The sequence below is a fragment of the Juglans microcarpa x Juglans regia genome, chromosome 2S, assembly GCF_004785595.1.
Source record: "Juglans microcarpa x Juglans regia isolate MS1-56 chromosome 2S, Jm3101_v1.0, whole genome shotgun sequence".
Lineage (NCBI taxonomy): Eukaryota > Viridiplantae > Streptophyta > Magnoliopsida > Fagales > Juglandaceae > Juglans > Juglans microcarpa x Juglans regia.
In genome coordinates, this window is record NC_054597.1 from 11,222,574 (window position 1) to 11,246,075 (window position 23,502).

At 34.7% G+C, this 23,502-nt stretch overlaps 2 protein-coding genes across 4 annotated transcripts; both read right to left on the reverse strand.

The window, feature by feature from the left end:
- Window positions 1–322: 322 nt before the first annotated feature.
- Window positions 323–18,070, reverse strand: LOC121252486 (1-aminocyclopropane-1-carboxylate oxidase 3-like). Of its 2 annotated transcripts, XM_041152161.1 has the most exons (5): window positions 17,954–18,070; window positions 17,572–17,798; window positions 17,061–17,394; window positions 16,524–16,856; window positions 323–440 (listed from the first exon to the last, which is right to left on the reverse strand). In XM_041152161.1, the coding sequence occupies exons 1-4, from the start codon at window positions 18,056–18,058 to the stop codon at window positions 16,566–16,568; spliced, it is 957 nt and encodes a 318-aa protein (XP_041008095.1). In that variant the 5' UTR covers window positions 18,059–18,070; the 3' UTR covers window positions 323–440; window positions 16,524–16,565. The 2 variants fall into 2 exon arrangements, with proteins under 2 accessions (XP_041008095.1, XP_041008094.1); XM_041152160.1 differs by lacking the exon at window positions 323–440 and having other exon boundaries at window positions 16,331–16,856.
- LOC121252483 (1-aminocyclopropane-1-carboxylate oxidase 3-like) lies at window positions 544–18,144 on the reverse strand. 2 transcript variants are annotated; one of them, XM_041152156.1, is made up of 5 exons: window positions 18,068–18,144; window positions 1,939–2,062; window positions 1,563–1,789; window positions 1,089–1,422; window positions 544–856 (listed from the first exon to the last, which is right to left on the reverse strand). In XM_041152156.1, exons 2-5 carry the CDS (start codon window positions 2,041–2,043, stop codon window positions 566–568), a joined length of 957 nt encoding a protein of 318 aa, XP_041008090.1. In that variant the 5' UTR covers window positions 2,044–2,062; window positions 18,068–18,144; the 3' UTR covers window positions 544–565. The 2 variants fall into 2 exon arrangements, with proteins under 2 accessions (XP_041008090.1, XP_041008089.1); XM_041152155.1 differs by lacking the exon at window positions 18,068–18,144 and having other exon boundaries at window positions 1,939–2,098.
- Window positions 18,145–23,502: the final 5,358 nt, after the last annotated feature.

Genomic DNA, 23,502 nt, shown 5'->3' on the forward strand with positions numbered 1-23,502 from the left:
CTTGTTAGATAGTGATTGCCAATTCCAAGTGGTGGTTAGAAGTCTGTGATTCGGCCAAGTGTTGTTTTTATTAACATTGATGGACAAACAAAATTAACAGAGGTCTTATTTCTAAATAACTCATACCACATACTGCTAATTTAAACAAAAGATATTGCACAAGGTGTCAAACCTAAGTACCTAAGCATAATGTGGTTTATGGAAAGATGAAAAATGTGAGAACTGTGGTATATTATACGTTGTTGACGTATAAAATTAATTAAAATGTACCACATGATCAATAAGAACTGTGATTGAGGATGACAAAATTTATGGTAAATGGTTACATTGTTATCTAATTTTAATAATATTTTGTCGGGTCATATACCACAAATATTATAAGATAGAAAGATGGAAAGAGTGACAGATAACAAACATCGAACCAGTTGTTCCCACAAGACAATGTTAACAAAGTCGCATTCGACAAATAATCAATTCATAAACTTCAAAGTATGTTTAGGAAGCCACCACGTATATAATATAAGAAAATAATTCATTTCCGGATCTGCAACTAGAAAATTTGCTCTCAAGCTGTTGCAATTGGACCCAAGCCACCTGTTGCCCTTATGGCTTCAAATCTTGGCTCCTTGGGCTGGAACTTGAGGCCAGCATACAGATTCATGTAGTCCTCAAACACGAATTTTGGGTAAACATGGTTCTTCTCCTCATCATCTCCCTCTCTCTCTACCAGTGCTGGTGCTGGATAAATTACAGCATCACTGCCGGGGTTGTAGAATGAAGCTATTGACATTCTGTTCCTATCAGTCCGGGCTATTACTCTGTGCAGCACACTCTTGTACTTCCCATTGGTGATGACCTATGCATATACATTCAAGATCAGTTTAATGTCATCATATTTATTGTACTGGGACTCATTATAGGCTAGCCAATGTGGTGTGTGTTGGGTGTGTCGATAAACAGACTTGCATGAGATCCTGGTAAGATAACTTGTTGATTGTTAATCATCTGTTCCTCAAAAAGTTCTGTTTCTTTTTTTGTTTCTCTTATTACACTAAGTTATTATAAAACTTAATTTCTTATATATATACCTCGAGCTGGTCACCAAGGTTGATGACAATGGAATGGCGCATAGGAGGCACGTCAATCCAGTGACCATCTTTGAGAAGCTGGAGACCGCTGACCTTGTCATCCTGGAAGAGAAGGATAATGCCACCAGCATCGGTGTGGGCACGGAGACCCTTGATCAGCTCTGGCTTTGGGCATGGAGGGTAGTTGCTAACCTTGGTTCCAAAACTTGGACCTTTTGATCCACACAATGCCTTTTTGATGTAACCTTTCTCTAGTCCAAGATTCTCATCTAACAGCTCTAGGAGTTCCTCTGCCAGTTTTTCCAACTTCACTGCAAATTCCTTCATGATCTTCCTGCAATATTATTCATATTTGAGATGTTCTAAATATTATTTTGGATGTTCAAAACACTTCTGAATACATGAATGGAAGTCATCTCAGATATAAGTTCAGGGGTGCATATCTCATATTACTTTCTTTCTTAAAAAAAATACCTGTAATCATCTTGGAGGTCTGGAATCTCAGAGATATTGGAGTAGGGGAGATGGCGTAAGTGGAAGGTGCTCTCCCAATCCATGTCATGAACCTCAGCCTGAACACCCTCTAGACCCTTGCTTGCCATCAGTTGCTTGAACCTTTGCTCCATGCACTTCTTGTAGTGCTCCTTTGTCAACCTCTCCACAGCGTCCATTAACTCATGGGATATGCCATGATTAAGCAACTGCATGATATACAACCAGAAATTTCAGAAAGGAACGCATGCAAAACAGTACTTATAAACCCATAACTGGAATTGTAAATTAATGAGCAACGCAGTAATGGATGATTAGCAAGGCTTAGCTCCAGCAGAGTACTGATACTGATAGGTACCTCAAAGAAACCCCAGTTTTCGCATGCATCTTTGATCTTCTCCATGGTTGCTCCTCTCTCCTCACCGTTTAGCTTCTCCAAGTTTATCACTGGGAAGTTCTCCATCTCTCTCTCGCTCTCTCTCCTCCAAAAGCAAGCAAGCTGTGTTTTTTTTTTTTTTTTTTTTTTTTTTCTCCAAGCTTCTCCAAGCAAGCAAGCTGTGTTCGATGCTGTGCTGTGAGAGTTTGGTGGTATTTATAGGGGTTAAATGCAAAGGGAGTCGTGAGGAAAAGGAACATATATTTTATCATCTTTAAATCGAGGACGTGATTTGTTATTCTAAAGCAAACTCAAGTAGTATTTTACCATTGGAATTAATTGTAGGAACCTGCTGAGGTCGCTTTGCTTTGTTGAACCGTCTCCTTCGTAATGCGGTTGGACCCCACCTTCGTGGCTCCATTTTTGACCGATCGCTACATAGGTCCATAGCTTGCCACCACTTCTTGTAAATATGAAATATTTGATAAAAAAAAAAAAAATTACATAAAAACAAATCGACAAAATAACGTAATTTGATATGCCAGATTATAAAATTATTTTATTATAAAATACATTGATAAGAGTAAATTATCCTGAGTCTTAAAATAGTACTCATTTACATCTTGTATTTCTACTCTGCATCCATCATCCTTAATTTACACGTGTAAATTAATGCTATATGTCTTTTACGTTTACCACACAAGAATAGGAAATATTGGTGATGATGATCAACCAATCGCATAGCTCCTCATGATGCAGTGTGTCGTTAGGGTGGTAAAATAGTATGTATGCATGCATAAAATGAGTAGTACTGTTAAATAACGTAAAATTAAATAAATTTATTTTAATTTTAATTTTTACATTTTAATTTTTATTTAAAAATAATTCCAATTGTTTTGCAAAACAAAATTATCCATTAAGATTTTATACTACATTTTCAACTAATAACCGATTTAATCCTTATTAGAAAACTTTCGATCGAGAGAGGATTATATCAAATCTAGTTTTACAAGACGTGTTTGAGACACCTTGTGGTTATTTGGGAATACAACTGTTTTTAGGTATTTTCAGATATTCTCAAATTCAGATTTTTCTCTCTCATTTTTCAAAACTCAATAAAATATCTTAATTCAAACTATTTTACGATTATTCAAAGATATTATGAGATATTCTTAGCTAGTATCTAAACGAACCTTAGAAGTAATTATAATCATTATTGTCTATAAAATTCTATAAATAACCTACACATTTGGAAAAAAAGTAGGCCCTTACCTTTTCAAAGAATCATACAAAAAAAATTTATGAACACTCGAAAATTAGATTTTGCTATTTATAATTTTTACATTATATATTAAACTAATAATGACAAAAGAGAAATGTATTCTTATGAGAGTAATTGAAATAATTATTATGTGAGATATTTTTAAAACTAATAATGACGTAATATCTATTTTATACTTTTGTGGGGCCCAATTACCTAAGTCGCCCTCTGTTATAGGCACATTAAGAGGTAATTTTTCACCAGTTTGAGCTCTGGAGCAGATGCTATTGAAATAATCACATGGTGAATTACTGAATGGAGTCCTTCTTCGATATTGGTAGGTATTGATGGAGACAGACCAAGAAGGACCAAAAATAGAACTAGCTGACCAGCTTGATCCTGGCCACCGTATAAACTTTTGTATGTATAGATGCATGCGTGTTTCTTTCTAATCACAAAATAAATGTTTGCAATTCCTTTGTCCAGATCCATGCATGCCATGATCTTCTTCGTATAAGAAGCTGGAAGGGAACTATCCGACTAGCTAGCTTCATGTGTTGTTGCCTGGAAACTTCATCCGTCAATTTATTCATGACTTAATTTCTTTTCCCTTTTCCATTGTTGTTGACCTTTTGCTCTGCGTCATGACGTTGGAAGTTCAAAAGACGATAACAATTAAGAAATTAGATTCAAATGTTGCACTATTAATTTCTTTTCCCTTTTCCATTGTTGTTGACCTTTTCCTGATCATTATTTTTCATGTGCAATATATGCTCATGACGGTGGCCACCCTATTAAATTGGTTATTTTATTTTAAATAATGTTTGATACAGTTATGAGTTCTATCAACGTTGTACATTCCTATTGAAAAAGAATAAGGTTCATAATTATAAAATTAATTTTTTCATTTAGGTTTCATATTTACTCACTTTTTTTTTTTAAATGAATACTGCAAATATCATTTCTCTTTTATTTTATTCTAAATTATATTATCTACAGTATTAGCTTTGCTTCCTGCATCTTCATACATATTCAGTGGCATGTAAATTGTAAGTACTGTTACCAACTAAGTTCGTCCTTCAAATGTGAACTTTGTTTTTGAGTTGTTGCATGATAATTTATTGAGCTCCTGATATTAGAAAAATGCTAAATCCTCAGGAAAAAATGGCTGGGAAGAAGAAAAAATGCTAAATCATCAAGGGCTGCGGATTGACTTTTTCATCGAAAGAAGAAAAAAGAAAAGGGGATGAAGTGGATTGTGCATTTATCGTTTATGACATGACCTATTGGATATGTATGAGTGTGGTGGACTAGCAAGTGTAATCAGATCCTAATGGATGAAAAATAGGTTAATTTTTTTGCCAGATTGTAATAGTACTGTTAATTTATCTATTATGAAGTAGGGCTGTACAAAAAATCGGCCAACCGACTAGGACCGACTCAGACTGGCCGCCGGAGCTCAGAATTGGCCGAAACTGGCAGGGAACCGGTCGACCGTCGGTGGTAAATTATCAAAACCGGCGTCGGCCGGTTCGGTTCCGGTTTGAATCATTCAAAAACTAATAAACCGGCCGACGTAATATACAATTATTTTTTAAAAAAAATATTCCTTCATTAAACGACGATGTTTCACTTAAATAAGTGAAACGACGTCGTTTGCATCTTAAGTTCAGAAAAAAAATAAATAAAGGGTAAGCCAAACGACGCCATTCTTACTTCTAGGGCATATTATGTCCCAGGCAACCCCGATTTCCCATTTCCCCCTCCCTTTTCTAATTTTGTTTTCTCCTTCAATTTCTGATTTCGAGCCCCCTCAGTGCCGCCCACTCCAGTGACTAGTCCCGGCGGTCCAGCGACTCCAGCCACTCACCAACGCCCAGCGATCCACTGTCCAGCAGCGGCGCAGCCTCCACTGCTCCACGTCGGCACGTTCCTTCAGCAAACGGCGCAACCTCCCGTATATTTTTTAGGTATGATTTTGTGAGATTTATGAGGATGAAATTCTGAAATATAGTGTTAAATTTAGTGATGATTGTTGATTGATGAGTCTGATTACAGTGATCAGTGATTTTCTTGATTGTGCCGTCTGCCGTGTGGTATTTGGGTCTAGGGTTAGTGATTTTCTTGGGGTTCATTAGTGATTTTCTTGGGGTTTTTTATTAGTGATTTTTTTGAAATAAATTTATTGACAGTTTTGTTGATTGACAGTTTTGTTGAAAGTAAAATAATTTGTGATGTTTATTAAAAGTAAAATTTATGATGTGTTATAAATAATTTATGATGTATATTGACAATAAATGTTCATAATTTATTGAAAGTAAAATAATTTGTGAGATTTATGAGCGATCTAAAATGTAGATTAGAATCTTAGATTTGTAATGTTTGCCACATTGCAAACTAGCTGTTGTGTTACGTGTAATTGACAATTCAATTGTGTTGATTTTTCTGCTCTTTATTGGTTTTACATGTTAGATGGATTCTTCGTCATCTCCAATTGATCTTGATTCGAACTGTCAAATATCAAAACCTCCGGCTTCAAGTGCCCCTAATAGTAGTAATTGTCCACTTCCTAAGAAACGGAAGGGGAAGGATCCGTCAATTGTCTGGGACCATTTTACAAAAGTTGACGGTTGTTCTGTAGATGATCCTAAGACCAAGTGTAATTATTGTGGCAAGATATACGCTTGCCACTCGAAGAGGAACGGAACTTCAACCATGCAAAACCATCTACCTTCATGTCCCAAAAATCCTTATAAACGTGGGCCTTTAGATAAATACCAAACAACATTGACAAGTGAGGTGTCCTCGGATGGGTTTGGAGAGAGTGATAATTCTTTAAGAAATCTTGTAACTCATAAATATAGTGAGAAGGCTGTGAGGATGGCGCTTGCGGAGATGGTAATCCTCGATGAATTACCATTTACAATTGTTGAAGGGCAAAAATTTAAGAAGATGGTTTGGTTGCTTGAACCTAGATTTAAAGTGTCATGTCGAGTGACGGTTGCAAGAGATTGTATGAAACTATTTACATCTGAAAAAGCCAAACTTAAAAAGTTATTTAAAGATGGGGGAATGAGGATTTCATTAACTACCGATACGTGGACATCGGTACAAAATCTGAATTATATGTGCCTAACTGCCCATTTCATTGATAGTGATTGGAAATTGCAAAAGAAAATCATTAATTTTTGTTTAATCCTTAATCATTGAGGGGATACCATTAGAAAATATGTTGAATTGTGCCTCATTCATTGGGGCATTGATAAAATATTTATTGTTACTGTTGATAATGCTAGCTCAAATGATACTGCAATTGTATATTTGAGATATTTTTTTATGGAGAATATGTTGGAGGGAAAATATATGCACATGAGATGTTGTGCTCATATTATGAATCTTGTCGTGAATGAGGGTCTGAAGGAGTGTGATGATGCCATTACAATGGTTAGAAATGCGGTTAGATATGTGCACTCCTCCCCTACAAGATTAGAAAAGTTTAAGAGATGTGCAGAAAATGAGAAAATTGATTGTAAAAAAATGTTGTGTCTTGATGTGCAAACCCGATGGAATTCAACTTACATGATATTGGAAGCTGCTGAGAAATTTGAGAAGACTTTTAGGTGAATGGAGAGTGAGGACTACAATTTTCTTTCTTACTTTAAGGATGGAAACATTGGGCCTCCTAGAGCTGACTAGTGGGAGACAGTGAGAGTTTTTGTGAAAGTTTTGAAGATGTTTTATGATGCTACTTGTCGGTTTTCTGGTTCTTTACATGTCACGGCAAACACAAATTTTTTGGAGAGTTGTATGCTCCAAAAAGAGTTGGTTAGACTGTGTGAGAGTGAGAATACTTGTTTGATGAGCATGACCATAAGCATGAGAATGAAATTTGATAAGTATTGGGGTTCATTGGATATGATGAATTTGTTGTTGTTGATTGCAATTGTCCTTGATCCGCGTAGTAAGTTGGGGCTTCTTACTTTTTACTTGAAAAAAATTTATGATCAGAATTGGACTGAAAATTTGTTGTCAAGGATGAGACAATTATTATCAGACATGTATGCGGAGTATAATGTTACGTTCAGTTCTTCCTCGAGTAGCAGAGAACATATTTCCCCTCCGGCATCTGCACTTCCAAATGATGCTGAAAATAATCATGAGTATGCACTTTTTTATGAGTGGTTGCTAGCATCAACTGCCTCTAGATCTACAGCTACGAAAACAGAGATTGACCGGTATTTATCAGATGGTTGTGAGGCATTTAGCCAAATCTTTTGACTTGTTGAATTGGTGAAAGTGAATGAGCCTAACTGTCCTATACTTGCGATGATTGCACGAGACGTGTTAGCCATGCATGTTTCCACAGTTGCATCAGAGTCGGCATTTAGTACGGAAGGTCGTGTACTCGATCCTTTTCAGAGTTCCTTGGCTCTGAGAACTGTTGAGGCACTTATTTGTACTCAGAATTGATTGCGACATCCATCAACGGTAATTGATATTCGAGGCTCCATGGATAATGTTGAGAGCTTTGTAGTAGAATCTGGTAATGTGTTTTTCTCATTCAATTTCTATATCCATTTATTTTTATAATTTAATTTAATTTTTTTTATTATCCTAATTTATTAATATTGATTATTTGGTGTTTTTCTTATAGAGTTAGGAGCATCATACATCACAACAATTAATGATTGAAGAGTAGAAGATTGCAGTTGAAGAATGAAGATTTTCTGGGTTTTATTTCAAGAACAATTGTTATTTGTTGCGTACTTCTTTAAAACAATTTGGTTTTCTTTGTAATGTGTATTAAACATCTAGAGGAGTTTTTTTTATTTATCTAGTAATTAGTAATTTAGTATATAAGATAATAAGACTATAAAATATAAGTAGTATATATGTAGTAGTTATTAGTTACTAATAATATATACATGGCATGATTAAAATTAAAAATAAATTGAATAAATAAAATTAGTTTTAAAAATTGTGCAAAAAAAGTCTAAATGTAAATGATCTTGAATAACAAATTGAGCCCAAAAAGAGGTTGAATTGTGTCTTAAAATGGCCCAAACAGAGTGGATCAAACCGATAAACTGACTGTGAACAGGCCGGTTCCCCCCCCCCCCCCCCCAAAATCGGTCTGTTTCGGCCGGTTTGGCCTCTCCAAAACTGCCTATCGGTCAGTTTCGGTTTGGGCCCAAAACCGAACCAATAGGTTGGTTTTTCAGCCCTATCATGAAGTGTGTGTATTTGAGAGCTTGTGAAATGTATTTTTCAAGTTTTAATTGAATTAGTGCATTATCTACTGATTTACAAACTATTTTAGTGTTGTCTTTGAATTTACGTAATCATCAACGAACGCATTCATACCCTCGTTTCCCTGAGTAGTTGACATTTCTGCCCAAAATTTGTTCTTCACGTACACTAGCACCCACAAATGATGAGGCTCATAATATACCCATTCAAGCCATGAATTATCATGTAGATCAAAACTATCAAGAAGTTGCACCTAACAACATTCGAATTCATCATGAGTCAATGTGTCATAAACACACCTGTGTGCACAATTCAAAGAAAAAAAAATTATTTCTCATAATAATTGAAGGAGATAACACAACATTCAAGAAATAATTGTGGAAAACAAATATATGTGTAGCTGACTTTTGATGCCATCGTATTGACTGCTTGATCCAAATTTCTCAAAAACTTTTTTCATTATATACCACAAGCAAAACCGGTGTCAAGATTTTGGAAACACCTTAGCAATTGCATTTTGCATAGCTTTATCTTGGTATGTTATGATGGCTTCTGGTGTGCAGCCATTCATCCATTTAAGCCACGACTCAAATAACCATACAAACGTGTCTGTGTCCTCCCCAAAAATCAGGCCGCATCCAAAAAGAATCAATTGACCATGATGATTAACGCCCACAAAAGGCGCAAATGGAATTTTGTATGCATTGGTCAAGTATGTAGTGTCGAAAGTTATAACATCACTGAACAACTCGTACGCACCTCTACTACCAGCATCCGCTCAAAACACATTTTGCAATCTAATGAACATACATAACATAATAGAAACTATTATTTTGCGCCTGCATATGAGTGAAGTAGTTTTGTAGTGCTTCGGCCCCTCCTAACCTAAGCCGAAGTAACTGACCTCACGTATATAATTACGTGTATCTCTTTCTCCAAACGTCAAGTTCTCATACCCTCTTGCCTTCAACGATGCAAGAATTGTAGTTCTTGCTCAATTGAATGCCATCCATATCATTGTATTATAGTTTTCTCTTCATCGGCTCATCCAACCTCTTGTGACATTTAATATATCTTGCTTTTCCAGAACTCTGAACGCAAAAGTGTGCTCAAGGACAACATGGGTCAAGCAAAATTCACCTTCAGAACCCAATATCACATTGATCTTTGCCTTGCATCCATTGTGTTCCATCGGTCTTGGTTTAAGAATATTAGACGATGTGCTCACAGATGTGCCTTGATGGATACAAGCAAGGGTGAAATATCTTATTTTCCCATCATTTCCAATTTTGGAACTTTACTTTGTCACTTTGAAACCAACTTATTTTGCATACTTCGTATCGTATACCATTACTTCCTCAACTGAGGAAAATGACATTCCCTCTTTTGGCTCCTCAACAATATTCTTACCATCGACATTTGGTTCCATCTGCATAGCCATTAAAACATCCAATGCATTTTTTATATATCATCATTAAACTTCATAGCAGCCAAATTTTCAGTTATAAATTTAACATTTACATTTTTTATAGGTAAAAAAGAAAACAATTTCTTATGTTATAAGTTTAATTCATTCACAGAATTAGATTGACACTATTAGAGGGATAAAATATTTGTCTAATAATTAGATTCGCAATCAGAAAGAACAAATTTAGACCACCTCAAACCAAACCAACAAGCAATTAAAATGTGCAAATATTTATCAAATAAATCCCTTATGTGGCAGCATCTCAAGATTTGCATAATATCAAATAGTTGAAACTTTAAGATCAATATTTGGTAAAACATTATCATTATATTGAATTTTTTTTTTTTTTTTTTTAAGTTGCTTTATCTTGAAAACTATTTCAAATGTCATGTATATTTTTATCAATTTTTACTTTTCCAACTAAAACAATGCAAATAAGTTATGCTTACAACAATTAAACAATTAAGCCTAATTTTACCAATTAAGCAAGATGATTATAAGTTATGCTTGCAACAATTAAGCCTAATTTATATAAATTAGTTCTTGAAAATAAGTTCCTGAAAGCAAGTTACTTTTCGAATCAAACAACTGCATGATACCAAATTAAATTCACGAAAGGATGATACCAAATTAAATTAAGGAACTTCGCTCAAACACAAGACGTGTATAGTATACAAATTAAATTCACTTGTATGATTGCAAGAAGAACGTGTATACAAATTTACTTCCGTGTCTCTGAATTTTCAAGTTTTTCATATCGCAGGAAGTGCACTGTAGAGGCATGACAGACAAAAGTCCCGACTGCTAGAAGTATCCTCATCACAGTGGAGGTGGGCTCAATGTCTAGGCTCGGTGTCAAGGCTCGGAGTGGGATTGATCATGTATGGGGTCGAATGGGCTGAATGTCTGAGCTTGGTTTGGGCTCAATCTCTCCGGGCTCGTGGGCTGTGGCTAATGCAGTTCAACGGTGGGGCAAGCAACAAGAAATGGTGGGGCAAGCAATAAAAATGATATGATCTAGTTTGAGAGAGAGAGAGAGGGCACAAAGAAGAACAAGAAGCTTCTGTCTTCATTTTGGGTGCCAGTCCAGATTTTTGAAATTTCTCTTCTGACAGAAAGTAGACATCACATCATATGGCAAAAATTTCAGAAGAGCTAAAGGGAGAGAGTTGCGTTAGCTTCAATTGAGAAAATAAAAAATTAGTCCACGTAGGACAAGTAGTAAATCGGTAGTAGATAAACCGCATGGGTATCATTATCCTATAAAAAAAAATAGAGAGAGAAAAGAGGAGATGATACATTTGTTGAGTGTTTGATATTATAAAGAAAAAATAATGCCATTAAGAAGAGACTTGTTTTTTTTTTTTTTTTTAATTTCTTGAAAAACATATCTAAGGACAAATGGCAAGGGAGGGTTTCTCAACAAAAATCCAAATCATGGTTCGAAAAATCAAATCGAGTAAGGACTTATTCAATGAATCAAGCGATTTATAACAATTTTGAACCAGTTATTTAAATACTAATAAAAAGTATTAAAAGAACATATATAATTCAATTCAAGCATTATAAAAGACTATTAAATATAAATTCATTGACTAATCTCAATAAAAATATGATATGAATCTAAATAGTGTCAATAAACATGTAATTTATGTATTTAACCTCGTTGTTGACATTTCTTTTGTCTCATATATGAGGAATATAAAGATCATTAAGTTATAAGTACATGGAAAATGTAATACTTCATGCACAACAACAAATTATTTAATACAAAAGAGTCATTCACTCCTAATTTTTTATTCAAGTAAAGAAAATAAAGAACTACATATTTTATCTTTCAATTTTTCTACGACCTGTATTGAATACAATGATGAAAAAGTTAATATATTATTAGTTCTATAATGTTTTTGTACAAGAATTTTTATTTTATTTTTACTTTTTAGAAAAACTTAGTTGTTTGACAACTTAAAAGCTAAATAAAATTTTGAATCGATTCAAGTCGGTTTAAAATCGATTAAAATGGGTCTAAATCGATCAATTGAAGTGGTTTAGTGAATCATTAAAAAAAATTCACCAAAATGGATTCGGTTTCTTATTGATTAAAAGACAACTAATACAGAGTTAGGAAATAAGATTACATAAATCGATAAATGGCTCGGTGATGTTTCTTGGTCTGAAGCTATGAAGTGATAATCGCTAAAACAATTTTTGGGGTAATCATAATTATGGTTGTGGTAACAATGGTAGGGTGTGGTGTGTAGAAAGATTGAACTACAATATATAGTTGCTGAACTCCAACAGCATTATAGAAGACTGAATGCGTCAGAGCGTAGAAGCCATACATGTTGGCCGATGTTGGCGGCTTGTAATATGAAATAGCAAGCTGAGTTAGTTATAAACTTATAATGTGGTGTCAATTGATTCTAGTTATTATTAAATAGTTTTAAATATATACGTCTTCATACAAACTGCAATTCACGAAAATATTTTTTTATATCAATCTGAAAGAGATTTCACTGACAAGAGGCCAAGAGAGTGTGAATAGAGGAGAGACGAGCGACTTGGGAAAAGGTCTTCTCATAGTCCATGCCATATTCTTGTGTAAAAACATTTGGCAACAAGTCGAGATTTATACCTCTCAATAGAACCATCTGAGCAAGTCTTGATCTTATAGATCCACTTACAACCAATTATAGACTTTCCATGAGGCGAATCAACCAGATCTCATGTATGGTTATTAGATAGGAGTGAGACTCATGTAAAGTAGTAAGGACAATGTAATAATAGAAATCATGCAGATGAGTAGGAAGAGATCTTACCTGAGAAGAACGGTGAAGGGAAATGTCAGCTTTGTGATCTGCAGGCTGGGGAGGAACATGGATTGCAGTCGGAGAGGGAGGCAGCTCAAGAGACGAAGATCTTGTCCTAAGAGTGTCCAAAGAGCGAGTAGGTGGAATGCATGAAACATCGAAAATTGACACAGATGGAGAATGATTGGAGGGCTCATATGGAAAAAGTTATAAGGTAAAGGATTGAGAAATAGAGGGACTAAAGGTGGATACCTCAGTAAACAAGCGATGTTTCCATAACACAACATGATGGAAAATGCGGAAGCGATGAGTAGGATTATAACATCGATAGCCCTTCTGAGTCTTGTCGTAGCCAAGAAAGCAACATAGATTGGGGTATATAAGTAAATCTTCTAATTATTTTTCTATTATTATTATTTTTAAATCTTATCAGATTTTACATTCTACTAAGTTTTGGTTTGAATTTAAATCTTATTTCTTCCTATCCCAACCTGTAAGCATCATCCCTATCTCTTGATTTTATAATCTTAGTCTATCTTCGTTCTTACCTCTTAGTTGATCATCCTAATGGGAAACCAACTCTAAAGTTAAAATCCTATCAGCAAATGTTCATTTTCCCTCTATATAAACCCACGATACCCCACGGCCAGAACCTCTAATGAAAATCAAAATTTTCCCCCACACTTCAAACCAGAGTTACACAGAAAAGAAACAGAGAAAGCACTTCCCCAATAGCAACCGTGACCCTTGTTCTTTAGAACCACTGCGGACTCCCTTCATTCCAAGTTGTCCACCATCGCCAACCACCATTGCCCAAAACACACTAGCAGCCACTGTGGCAGACCACCCTCTCCTCGACCACAGAAATTGCCGACCAGCTTAGCCTCGTCACACCCACCCCATGCCAGTAAGCCACGGCCTTTTGCCATTCTCTCTCTCTCTCTCTCTCTCTCTCTCTCTCTCTCCCTCTCTAGGCTTCGCACCACCACCAACCATCTCAATCACCCAGTACATTTCAGTTCTCAGTCTAACCCTTCTCTTTCCCTCACTCGGCGTCACACCACTCTGCCCAGAAGACCCATTCACGCTGTCGACCACTTTAGGCTGCCCGGAAATGTTGAATTGTGCCGCTGCCCTTGGTGAGCCCTCTGTTTCTCTCGCATGGGTTTTCTTTGCTCTGTCTGTGTGTTTTGGCTTCTTAAGTTCTTAAGGAACCTTTGATTCACAAACGGGATTTGGGCTCATTTTGATAAACTTGTGTTTTAAAAGATAATATGGGCTTTGTTTGGTGTTTAAATCTAGCGAGTTAATTTCCTTGTGGGCTGAGCTTGAGGTTAATTAGACATATACCATTGGGATAGATTTGTACTTTAAATTGGGCTTGATTTTATTATGTTTCAATAATTGTTTAGTGATTTTTATTGAGCTTAATATTTCTAGTTGAGTTTATTTTTATTAAATAAATATATTAGTCATAAACTCATTTTTATAAGAAAATGCTTAAAGAATTTGAAATGTGTTTTAAAATATACTATTGAGCCTACTATTTTGATAATATTCCTTTGTCTATTTACTAGAATTTTAATAAAATTATTATGTCAAGAATATTTAAACAATATTAATATTTATTAGGTTTCTTATAAGATGGAATAATTATGTTAAGAAAGGAAACATATTTTAAGAATTGAAGTTTTATGACTTATTTAAAATAGCCCAAGTATTGTACTAAGTTATAATATGTTATTAAGTATTTAAGTAATTTAAAAATATCAGGATTTATTGTTATGGTGCTAAACAAAATATTTATTCGACTATCTTCTAGATTATGAATTTAATTAAGTAGGATATTAGTACATATTGATCCTAGATAGATTTAGTGATAGTTAATAATGCGTATAGGTGACGAGTTACGAAGTGAGATTCAAGAAGAAGCACAACAATGTAAGTAATTTGCTCACAAATTAAGATTATCACAGTTCAGCTTATATATAAGTATTATTCAAGCCAGATCATTGATAGCCATTATTTATGCACCACTCATGCCATATGCAAACATGTCATCCAGCATAACATACGATCATGTTATTCTGAATCATGTTCAAATTCAGAAATTATATTATGTATGTATTATGTCATGCATCTCATGTTCATAACGCACGTAAGCTATCTTAAGTTCAAGTGTAAGATAAGATCAAATTAATTAATCAGATGACTATTCAGATGCATAGTATCAATGCAGTTCAGTTTCAGGGTAAATGTGCAACCCACAGACTCAAGTGTGGTCCACCATAGTATGCCAGAATATTATCAGCAGCTCCCCTCGTAGTCGTGGGACGTGGGGCCGGTGCACAATCTCGCACACAGGATTAAGTGTATTGGCCAATCAGATCAATCAGTTAAATCAGATAAATCGGTCAGATCAATCAGTTAATTCAGATAAATCTGTCATGCATAGCATAAGCATCAGTATGAACAATCATGAATTTAAACTCTCAACATGAAAACTTTTATGAAAACCTTATGTTTATTATGTTTACGTTGTGATCGATTTCTTGCTGAGTCTTAGACTCATTTTAGTTATTTTCATGTTTTTAAACCATCCAGGTGAGGATGATGACCACAAGCAGGCATGCCAAGATTAGAAGGAGCAGTTAATTTAGTTTCAGACTTTTTAAAATAAAATTATTTTTATGACATAAATTTCAGTTTATTCATTTAATATTTTTTTGAAGACATTTTATTAGACATTTTTGTACAAAATAAATTCTATTTTCATTTATGAAATATGAAATCTCTTGTCTAGTTTATTTTGTAAAAAATACATGACACCCCTAGACTATAGGAAGAGGCATTACAATGCCTATCCCATTTAAAAAGGTGCTGCTAAAATTGACCCTGGATTAAAAAAAAAAAAAAAGGTCAATGTTGTCGTCAAAGACAACGGTCAATAATGTTGACATGGAAGGCTACTAACGTAATAGGATGATGTGGTTGTTAACAAGACTAGGACTGACGTGGCGCGCAGTTGCGGGTGAGGAGGCAAGTGATTCCTAGGTGAGGAAGTTAGGGTATATTAAAAAGAAGAGGTTTGTCAAACCCTAGTTAGATAGTGATTGCCAATTCTAAGTGGTGGTTAGAAGCCCGTGATTCGGCCAAGTGTTGTTTTTATTAACATTGATGGACAAACAAAATTAACAGAGGTCTTATTTCTAAATAACTCATACCACATACTGCTAATTTAAACAAAAGATATTGCACAAGGAATTTGCACAAGGTGTCAAACCTAAGTACCTAAAGCATATTGGGTATTGACCAAACTTTCTTATTTTAAAATTCAGATGCCAAATTTGGGAATTATATATAAGAAATTTGTAGATGATTTTATATTATTTGAGATGGAAAAGAAGAATGTGGTTTATGGAAAGATGAAAAATTATGTTTCCGCGGGAGGGGGGGGAGGGGGAGACGTAGATCGATCTCCCCAAAAAATCTCAGATTTATATTACTTTGTTTCCGGTGAGAACTATGGTATATTATATGTTGTTGATGTATAAAATTAATTAAAATTTATAGTAAATGGTAACATTGTCATCAAATTTTAATATTATTTTGTTTGGTCATATACCACAAATATTATAAGATAGAAAGATGGAAAGAGTGACAGATAACAAACATCGAACCAGTTATTCCCACAAGACAACGTTAACAAAGTCACATTCTACAAATAATCAATTCATAAACTTCAAAGAATGTTTAGGAAGCCACCACATATATAATATAAGACAATTATTTATTTTCTCTTCAACTAGAAAATTTTCTCTCAAGCTGTTGCAATTGGACCCAAGCCACTTGTTGCCCTCATGGCTTCAAATCTTGGCTCCTTGGCCTGGAACTTGAGGCCAGCATACAGCTTCATGTAGTCTTCAAACACGAATTTTGGGTAAACATGGTTCTTCTCCTCATCATCTCCCTTTTTCTCTACCAGTGCGGGTGCTGGATAAATTACAGCATCACTGCCAGGGTTGTAGAATGAAGCTATTGACATTCTGTTCCCATCAGTTTGCGCTATCACTCTGTGCAGCACACTCTTGTACTTCCCATTGGGGATGACCTATGCATATACATTCAAGGTCAGTTTAATGTCATCATATTAATTGTACTGGGACTCATTATAGGCTAGCCAATGTGGTGTGTGTTGGGTGTGTCGATAAACAGACTTGCATGATCATCTGTTCCTCAAAAAGCTCTGTTTTTTTTTTTTTTTTCTCTTATTACAATAAATTATTATAAAACTTAATTTCTTATATATATATACCTCGAGCTGGTCACCAAGGTTGATGACAATGGAATGGCGCATGGGAGGCACGTCAATCCAGTGACCATCCTTGAGAAGCTGGAGACCGCTGACCTTGTCATCCTGGAAGAGAAGGATAATGCCACCAGCATCGGTGTGGGCACGGAGACCCTTGATCAGCTCTGGCTTTGGGCATGGAGGGTAGTTGCTAACCTTGGTTCCAAAACTTGGACCTTTTGATCCGCACAATGCCTTTTTGAGGTAACCTTTCTCTAGTCCAAGATTCTCATCTAACAGCTCTAGGAGTTCCTCTGCCAGTTTTTCCAACTTCAATGCAAATTCCTTCATGATCTTCCTGCAATATTATTCATATTTGAGATGTTCTAAATATTATTTTGGATGTTCAAAACACTTCTGAGTACATGAATGGAAGTCATCTCAGATATAAGTTCAGGCGTACATAACTCATATTACTTTCTTAAAAAAAAATGTCTTCCACGATATTTGTGCACAAATTGCACTCTTTACATACCTGTAATCATCTTGGAGGTCTGGAATCTCAGAGATATTGGAGTAGGGGAGATGGCGTAAGTGGAAGGTGCTCTCCCAATCCATGTCATGGACCTCAGCCTGAAAACCCTCTAGACCCTTGCTTGCCATCAGTTGCTTGAACCTTTGCTCCATGCACTTCTTGTAGTGCTCCTTTGTCAACCTCTCCACAGTGTCCATTAACTCATGGGATATGCCATGATTAAGCAACTGCATATACATGTAGAAATTTCAGAAAGGAACGCAAAACAGTACTTAACCCATAACTGGAATTGTAAATTAATGAGCAACTCAATAATGGATGCGCAGCAAGGAACAAATTTAGCAAGGCTTAGCTCCAGTAGAGCACTGATACTGATAGGTACCTCAAAGAAACCCCAGTTTTCGCATGCGTCTTTGATCTTCTCCATGGTTGCTCCTCTCTCCTTACCGTTTAGCTTCTCCAAGTTTATCACTGGGAAGTTCTCCATCTCTTTCTCTCTCTCTCCTCCTAAAGCAAGCAAACTGTGTTTTCTTTTTTTCTCTAAGCAAGCAAGCCTGTGTTCGATGCTGTGCTGTGAGAGTTTGGTGGTATTTATAGGGGTTAAATGCAAAGGGAGTCGTGAGGAAAAGGAACAGCTGTGAACTGGAACTCGGGTGCTATCCATATATTTTATCATCTTTAATCGACAACGTGACTTGTTATACTGAAGGAAAGTCAAGTAGTATTTTACCATTGGAATTAATTGTACGAACCTGCTAAGGTCGCTTTACTTTGTTGAACCGTCTCCTACGTAACGCGGTTGGACCCCACCTTCGTGGCTCCAATTTTGACCGATCACAAACCATAGGTCCATATAGCTTGCCACCGCTTGTTACAAAGGATTTCCTATACGTCAATTATTATTTACTCTCACATTTTATACTTATAACTTTTTTATATAATATGAGGGTATTTTTTATAGGATATAAGATGTGATTTGATAAATAGTAACTGATAAAAATAATTTTTTTTCTCTAAATATAAAATATTTGATAACAAAAATAAATATAAAGTGATGTGATTTGATATGATACGTTAGATTGTAAAGTTATTTTTATTATAAAATAGATCTAATAAATCACATGAAATTACATCATCAATTTATGTGTAATCCTTCCAAATTGATATTATTATCTTAACAATGGCACGAACTCTTGCATTTCTTTAGGAATTGATGAAATCTTGGCCAATTTGATCTGTTGTTCCCGCTCATGTTATCACTAAATTTAGGAGTTAACGTAGTTCTGTACCTATGGTGAAGAAAACATTGTTCTCCGACACATTTCTCATAACAATCTACAGAAGTGAATAATGATCGTTCTTGCTATACGGGTCTAGTATTTCAACAGAACATTCATTTTCCCTTTCCTTACGGGCCACTGATTGAACTAATTATCATATTTTTTTTTTTTTAAAAAAAAAGAAATCTTAACCTTTCAACGGCATCTAATTAATCAATTATATGGCCTACATTGGACATGAATGTCCTTGGTGACACTACAAGAAATATGATCTTTTGCCATGATTTTTTTTTTTCAAGATATAAACTCATGGCAAATAATTACCTAATCACACCAAAATTGTTCTGGGAAAAAAAATGACATTTTACCATGACATAGTGTAGACTTGTTTGAGCTTTGGAGTAGATGTTATTCATCAAATAATCACGTGGTGAATTACTGAATGTCGAGTCCTTCTTCGGTATTGGTAGGCATTGATGGGACAGAACAAGAAGGACTAAAAATAGAACTAGCTGACCAACTTGATCCTTATAAATTAGGCAAGTGGCCGTATAAACTTGTATGTATAGATGCATGCGTGTTTCTTTCTAATCACAAAATAAATGTTTGCAATTCCTTTGACCAGACCATGCATGCCATCTTCTTCGTATAAGAAGCTGGAAGGAATCTATCCGGCTAGCTTCGTGTGTTGTTGCCTGGAAACTTCATCTGTCAATTTATTCATGACTTAGTTTCTTTTCCCTTTTCCATGGTTGTTGACCGTATGCTCTGCATCATGACGTTGGAAGTTCAAAAGACAAAAACATGATTTAAGAAATTAGATGCAAATGTTGCACTATTAATTAACGTCATTAATCAAAGTCAAAATTAGACTAGCTAGTGGAGTTTCCTGATCATTATTTTTCATGTGCAATATATGCTCATGTCGGTGGTTGTTTTTTCATAGGTTGTTTTATTTTGAGTAATATTGTTTGATACAATCATAGGTTGTACAAATGATATACATTCCTATTGACAAAAAATAGAGTTCACCATTACAAAATTAATTTTTTTATGCGGGTCTGACATTTACTCAATTTTTTCAAAATGGGTATGTGGCACTTACGCACTAGTTTATGACGGCAAATATTATTTCTCTTTTATTTTATCCTAAATTAAATTATTTACAGTGTAAACTTTGCTTCCATCTTCATACATATTCGGTGGCATGCATATTGTAACTGTTACCAACTTGGTGATGGCTATCAATTATCCACCTTTTTTTATGTCAGTATGAGGATTAATAAGTTGGTCATAAGTCCAAAAACTCATGTTAAGCACGCTTGTATTTTGTCAGTACTAGGTGGTCACAAATGGGACACGGGGAAGTTCTTATTAAAACAAACAAACAGACGAAGTTGTTCAGTAAACGACCCAACATGACCTAATTTAATGTCCCACATGCAAATTTATTGTAGCAGTGTTGAAAAGCATGCATGATCGATCACTACAAGAAAATCTCTCAAGCATCCGGATGAATTTCAATGTAAATGAAGGAATTCATGCGTGGTTTTCCATATGACTGGATCTTAGTGGGAGACATGAGTTCGATACTTTATTAATTAGGCTTCTCTCTCGCATCCATCTCACTGATCACTATTGTATTCTAACAATTTTGTATATTATAAATTTTAATCTATGATCAAAAGTAAGATGGCATTTTTACATGATCAATTCGTGGAAACTGATCAATGTAGTACTACTGGATAAATGGCTATTGCAACAGAAGCTGCAATTTTTCATGAATGGGTTTTGTGGCAAAAAACAGACTTTTTGTGGAAAAAATGTCCCTATTCCCACAAGATTTTGTCGTGGGAAGCTCCTAGGATAAAACTTACCGGAAAAATGTATTATAGCCCACGAAAGGTTTAAATTGTGGCTAATGCATACCTATCTTTTCCCAAGACATTTCTCGCGGCAAGAGCTAATGAAGTTTGCCACAAAAGGGCATCCATTTTCATTTATGCTCGTGGGAATATGTTCTATTACGACATGAGCTTGTCGTGGGTATTAATATTACGCAATAGATTAGGTCGTGGGCAAAACACTTTCCTCCATCAGCTTGTATCATCAGTACAAGTATTGACCACACTTTTTCCCACCAAGGCTTTCGTAGGTTGAGAGTGTAATTTCCATGATTGCAATTTGTAGGTAATAGTTTTTCATAAGCCTAAACAAGTTTTTTTCCTACAAACCCGTGCATTCGTCGGGAATAATTTTTTTCGTACTAATATCGTACATAAACATTAGCCTTGATTTGTGGCATTTCTCACAAATTGTTAGCTAATGAATACTTTTATAGGCATTCTTATATCAATGCAATTAAGCTTTGCATTTTCACTGAAGACAACCATAATCTATGCAAAAACTCAAATTATGTACTTACCTAGGTATCAAATTAAATCTGTCATATAACATACTGCAATAAACACTCACAGCCATAAAACATAATTCCATATCAATATGTTATAACATTCCAACATGGATTGGTGTGCAATTAACGCCATGGAAATACATAATTAATGTTTGCCGAGTGGGAATGGCAAGAGGGTCATCAATATGCATTTGCAGATACAACTTGCCAATTCTCTCCATTTGGTTCGACACTAAGTTGTTCCATCAAGCCCAATTTTCACTAGTTGGAACCCTTGTTAATGCAAGGCAAGAATCATGCATGCAAGTCATGTAGCCCTGCAACAAAAAAAATCTTCATTTTTACCCAACTGGACTCAGGTAAAAAATTAAATCAGCTTTCACAGACCAATGTTATGATTGTATGAGAGAAAACAACTCACATCATCACAAACACCATTACCTGCACTATAACAGCACCAAACTAATATAGCTACTTCCATGAAATACCAAGTTACATACTCTCAACACAAAATATATGCTATACACAAAATATATGCCATACAGTATACTCCCAACACCATATTCGCCTTTGAAAAAAATGGTAGTAGTATGTTTGGTGTACCTATTTATCTTTATACTCTATTTGGAGGAAAATTGGTTATCAAACAATATTTGAGGACTGTGAGGAAACGATGCTAGAACTAAAAATTTACTTCTATAATACCATGTTTCTTTAATATCAAGAGCTCTTGTTTCAGTATAGAGATTTGTTTTTACTAGAATTAGTGGCTATAAATCAATTGCGCTTCTTTCATGAAACTCTATTACGTTTCCTTATCATGTTCACTTCTTACTTATCATTGACATAAAAAAATCTCTGAGCCTTTTATTTTTGCCTCCTTTTCCTGCAATCCAGCTTGGAAATCATGGAAGACCATGCCATGAACATGACTTGAAGCCATCTCACCCTTTCAAAAGGATTCAAGCTGTAACAAGCAGGTATTATAAGAATATATATACACACTAGGTCGGAACAACATGCAAAGCACATTTGCCTAGTTTGGTGAAATAATTATTTTAAAAAAATAGTTTAAGACATTTGGAAAAAATTGTGAAATCTAGCAAATATTTAGGGGTAATGATAGTTAAGTAGAGTATAATAATTGCATGCTTGCATAGATTAGAAGATAAAAACATTAGTTCAAAATATAACATAGTCCAACACATATTTATAACATTGATAGTTTTAGCAAAGTTGTTTACGATAAGTTTAATACAAGCGCAACAAAAACATTAGTTCAAAATATAATATAGTCCAACACATATTTATAACATCGATAATTTTAGCAACAAGCCCAACAAACACATTAGTCAAAATATGAGTCATTTGATGTTTTTACTATAATTCATCATTTTGTGTCATCCTGTATAGCATTGATAGACACGACATTGAAATTCATGTGCTGCTGTTGGTTGAGTCGATCGGAGTCCACTAAAAGTTCAATTATCCACTATTTTTGTGAAACTTGTGCTACAAGATTTTCTATATATAGCAAATGTTCCTGTAAAGGAAATTTTTAATAGCCTTGCATGATTAATAAAAATTTAAAGAACTTATATGCTGGAAATTGATGTCTTGTAAATTAACACAAATATTCGAATGTAATGTTTTTAATTAAATTACTATGCATAACTGACAAGTATATAAATATTAATTTAAATGATTTTTTTTTGTAATTTACTTTTAATAGTTTTTTTTAATATAAACCTCAATGTACTTATAAATAATGTAGTAAACATGTCAAAAATTTTAAGATTGACTTTTTTACTTGCAACAATAAAGGCAATGGAAAATAAGAAAACATACATTGTCAGTATGATTCATAAGCTCAACTGCCGAACAATCAAATGCTTCTTCTACAACTTCACCAAACAAAGCAGCAAATAGTCTTCCTATACCATCATCAAGTTCAACATATGCTCGACAACTATAAATTTGATGAAAATATCATTTTTAATTAGAATAAAAAAAAACTATACATTAAATCTATCACATAAATTATCAAATAAAAAATTTGAAAGATACATACCGTGGTTGGAAAATGCTTTGGTGTTTGCAATGGTCACAAAGGAAGCTATCATTGTAATCATGCCCAGTTCCTTTATTACAGCCATTACATGACATGTAAAAAAATATCTGGTGCAAGTCAACCACAATTATCTTCGTTTTTATCCAAAATTTTACTTTCTACATTAC

Coding starts and splice junctions, on each gene's coding strand:
- LOC121252486 (XM_041152161.1), bottom strand. CDS start 18,058: ATGGAGAACTTCCCAGTGATAAACTTGGAGAAGCTAAACGGTAAGGAG. Junction 17,799..17,953: donor AAAACTGGGGTTTCTTTGAG/GTACCTATCAGT, acceptor ATGTATATGCAG/TTGCTTAATCATGGCATATC. Junction 17,395..17,571: donor GACCTCCAAGATGATTACAG/GTATGTAAAGAG, acceptor ATAATATTGCAG/GAAGATCATGAAGGAATTTG.
- LOC121252483 (XM_041152156.1), bottom strand. CDS start 2,043: ATGGAGAACTTCCCAGTGATAAACTTGGAGAAGCTAAACGGTGAGGAG. Junction 1,790..1,938: donor AAAACTGGGGTTTCTTTGAG/GTACCTATCAGT, acceptor TATATCATGCAG/TTGCTTAATCATGGCATATC. Junction 1,423..1,562: donor GACCTCCAAGATGATTACAG/GTATTTTTTTTA, acceptor ATAATATTGCAG/GAAGATCATGAAGGAATTTG.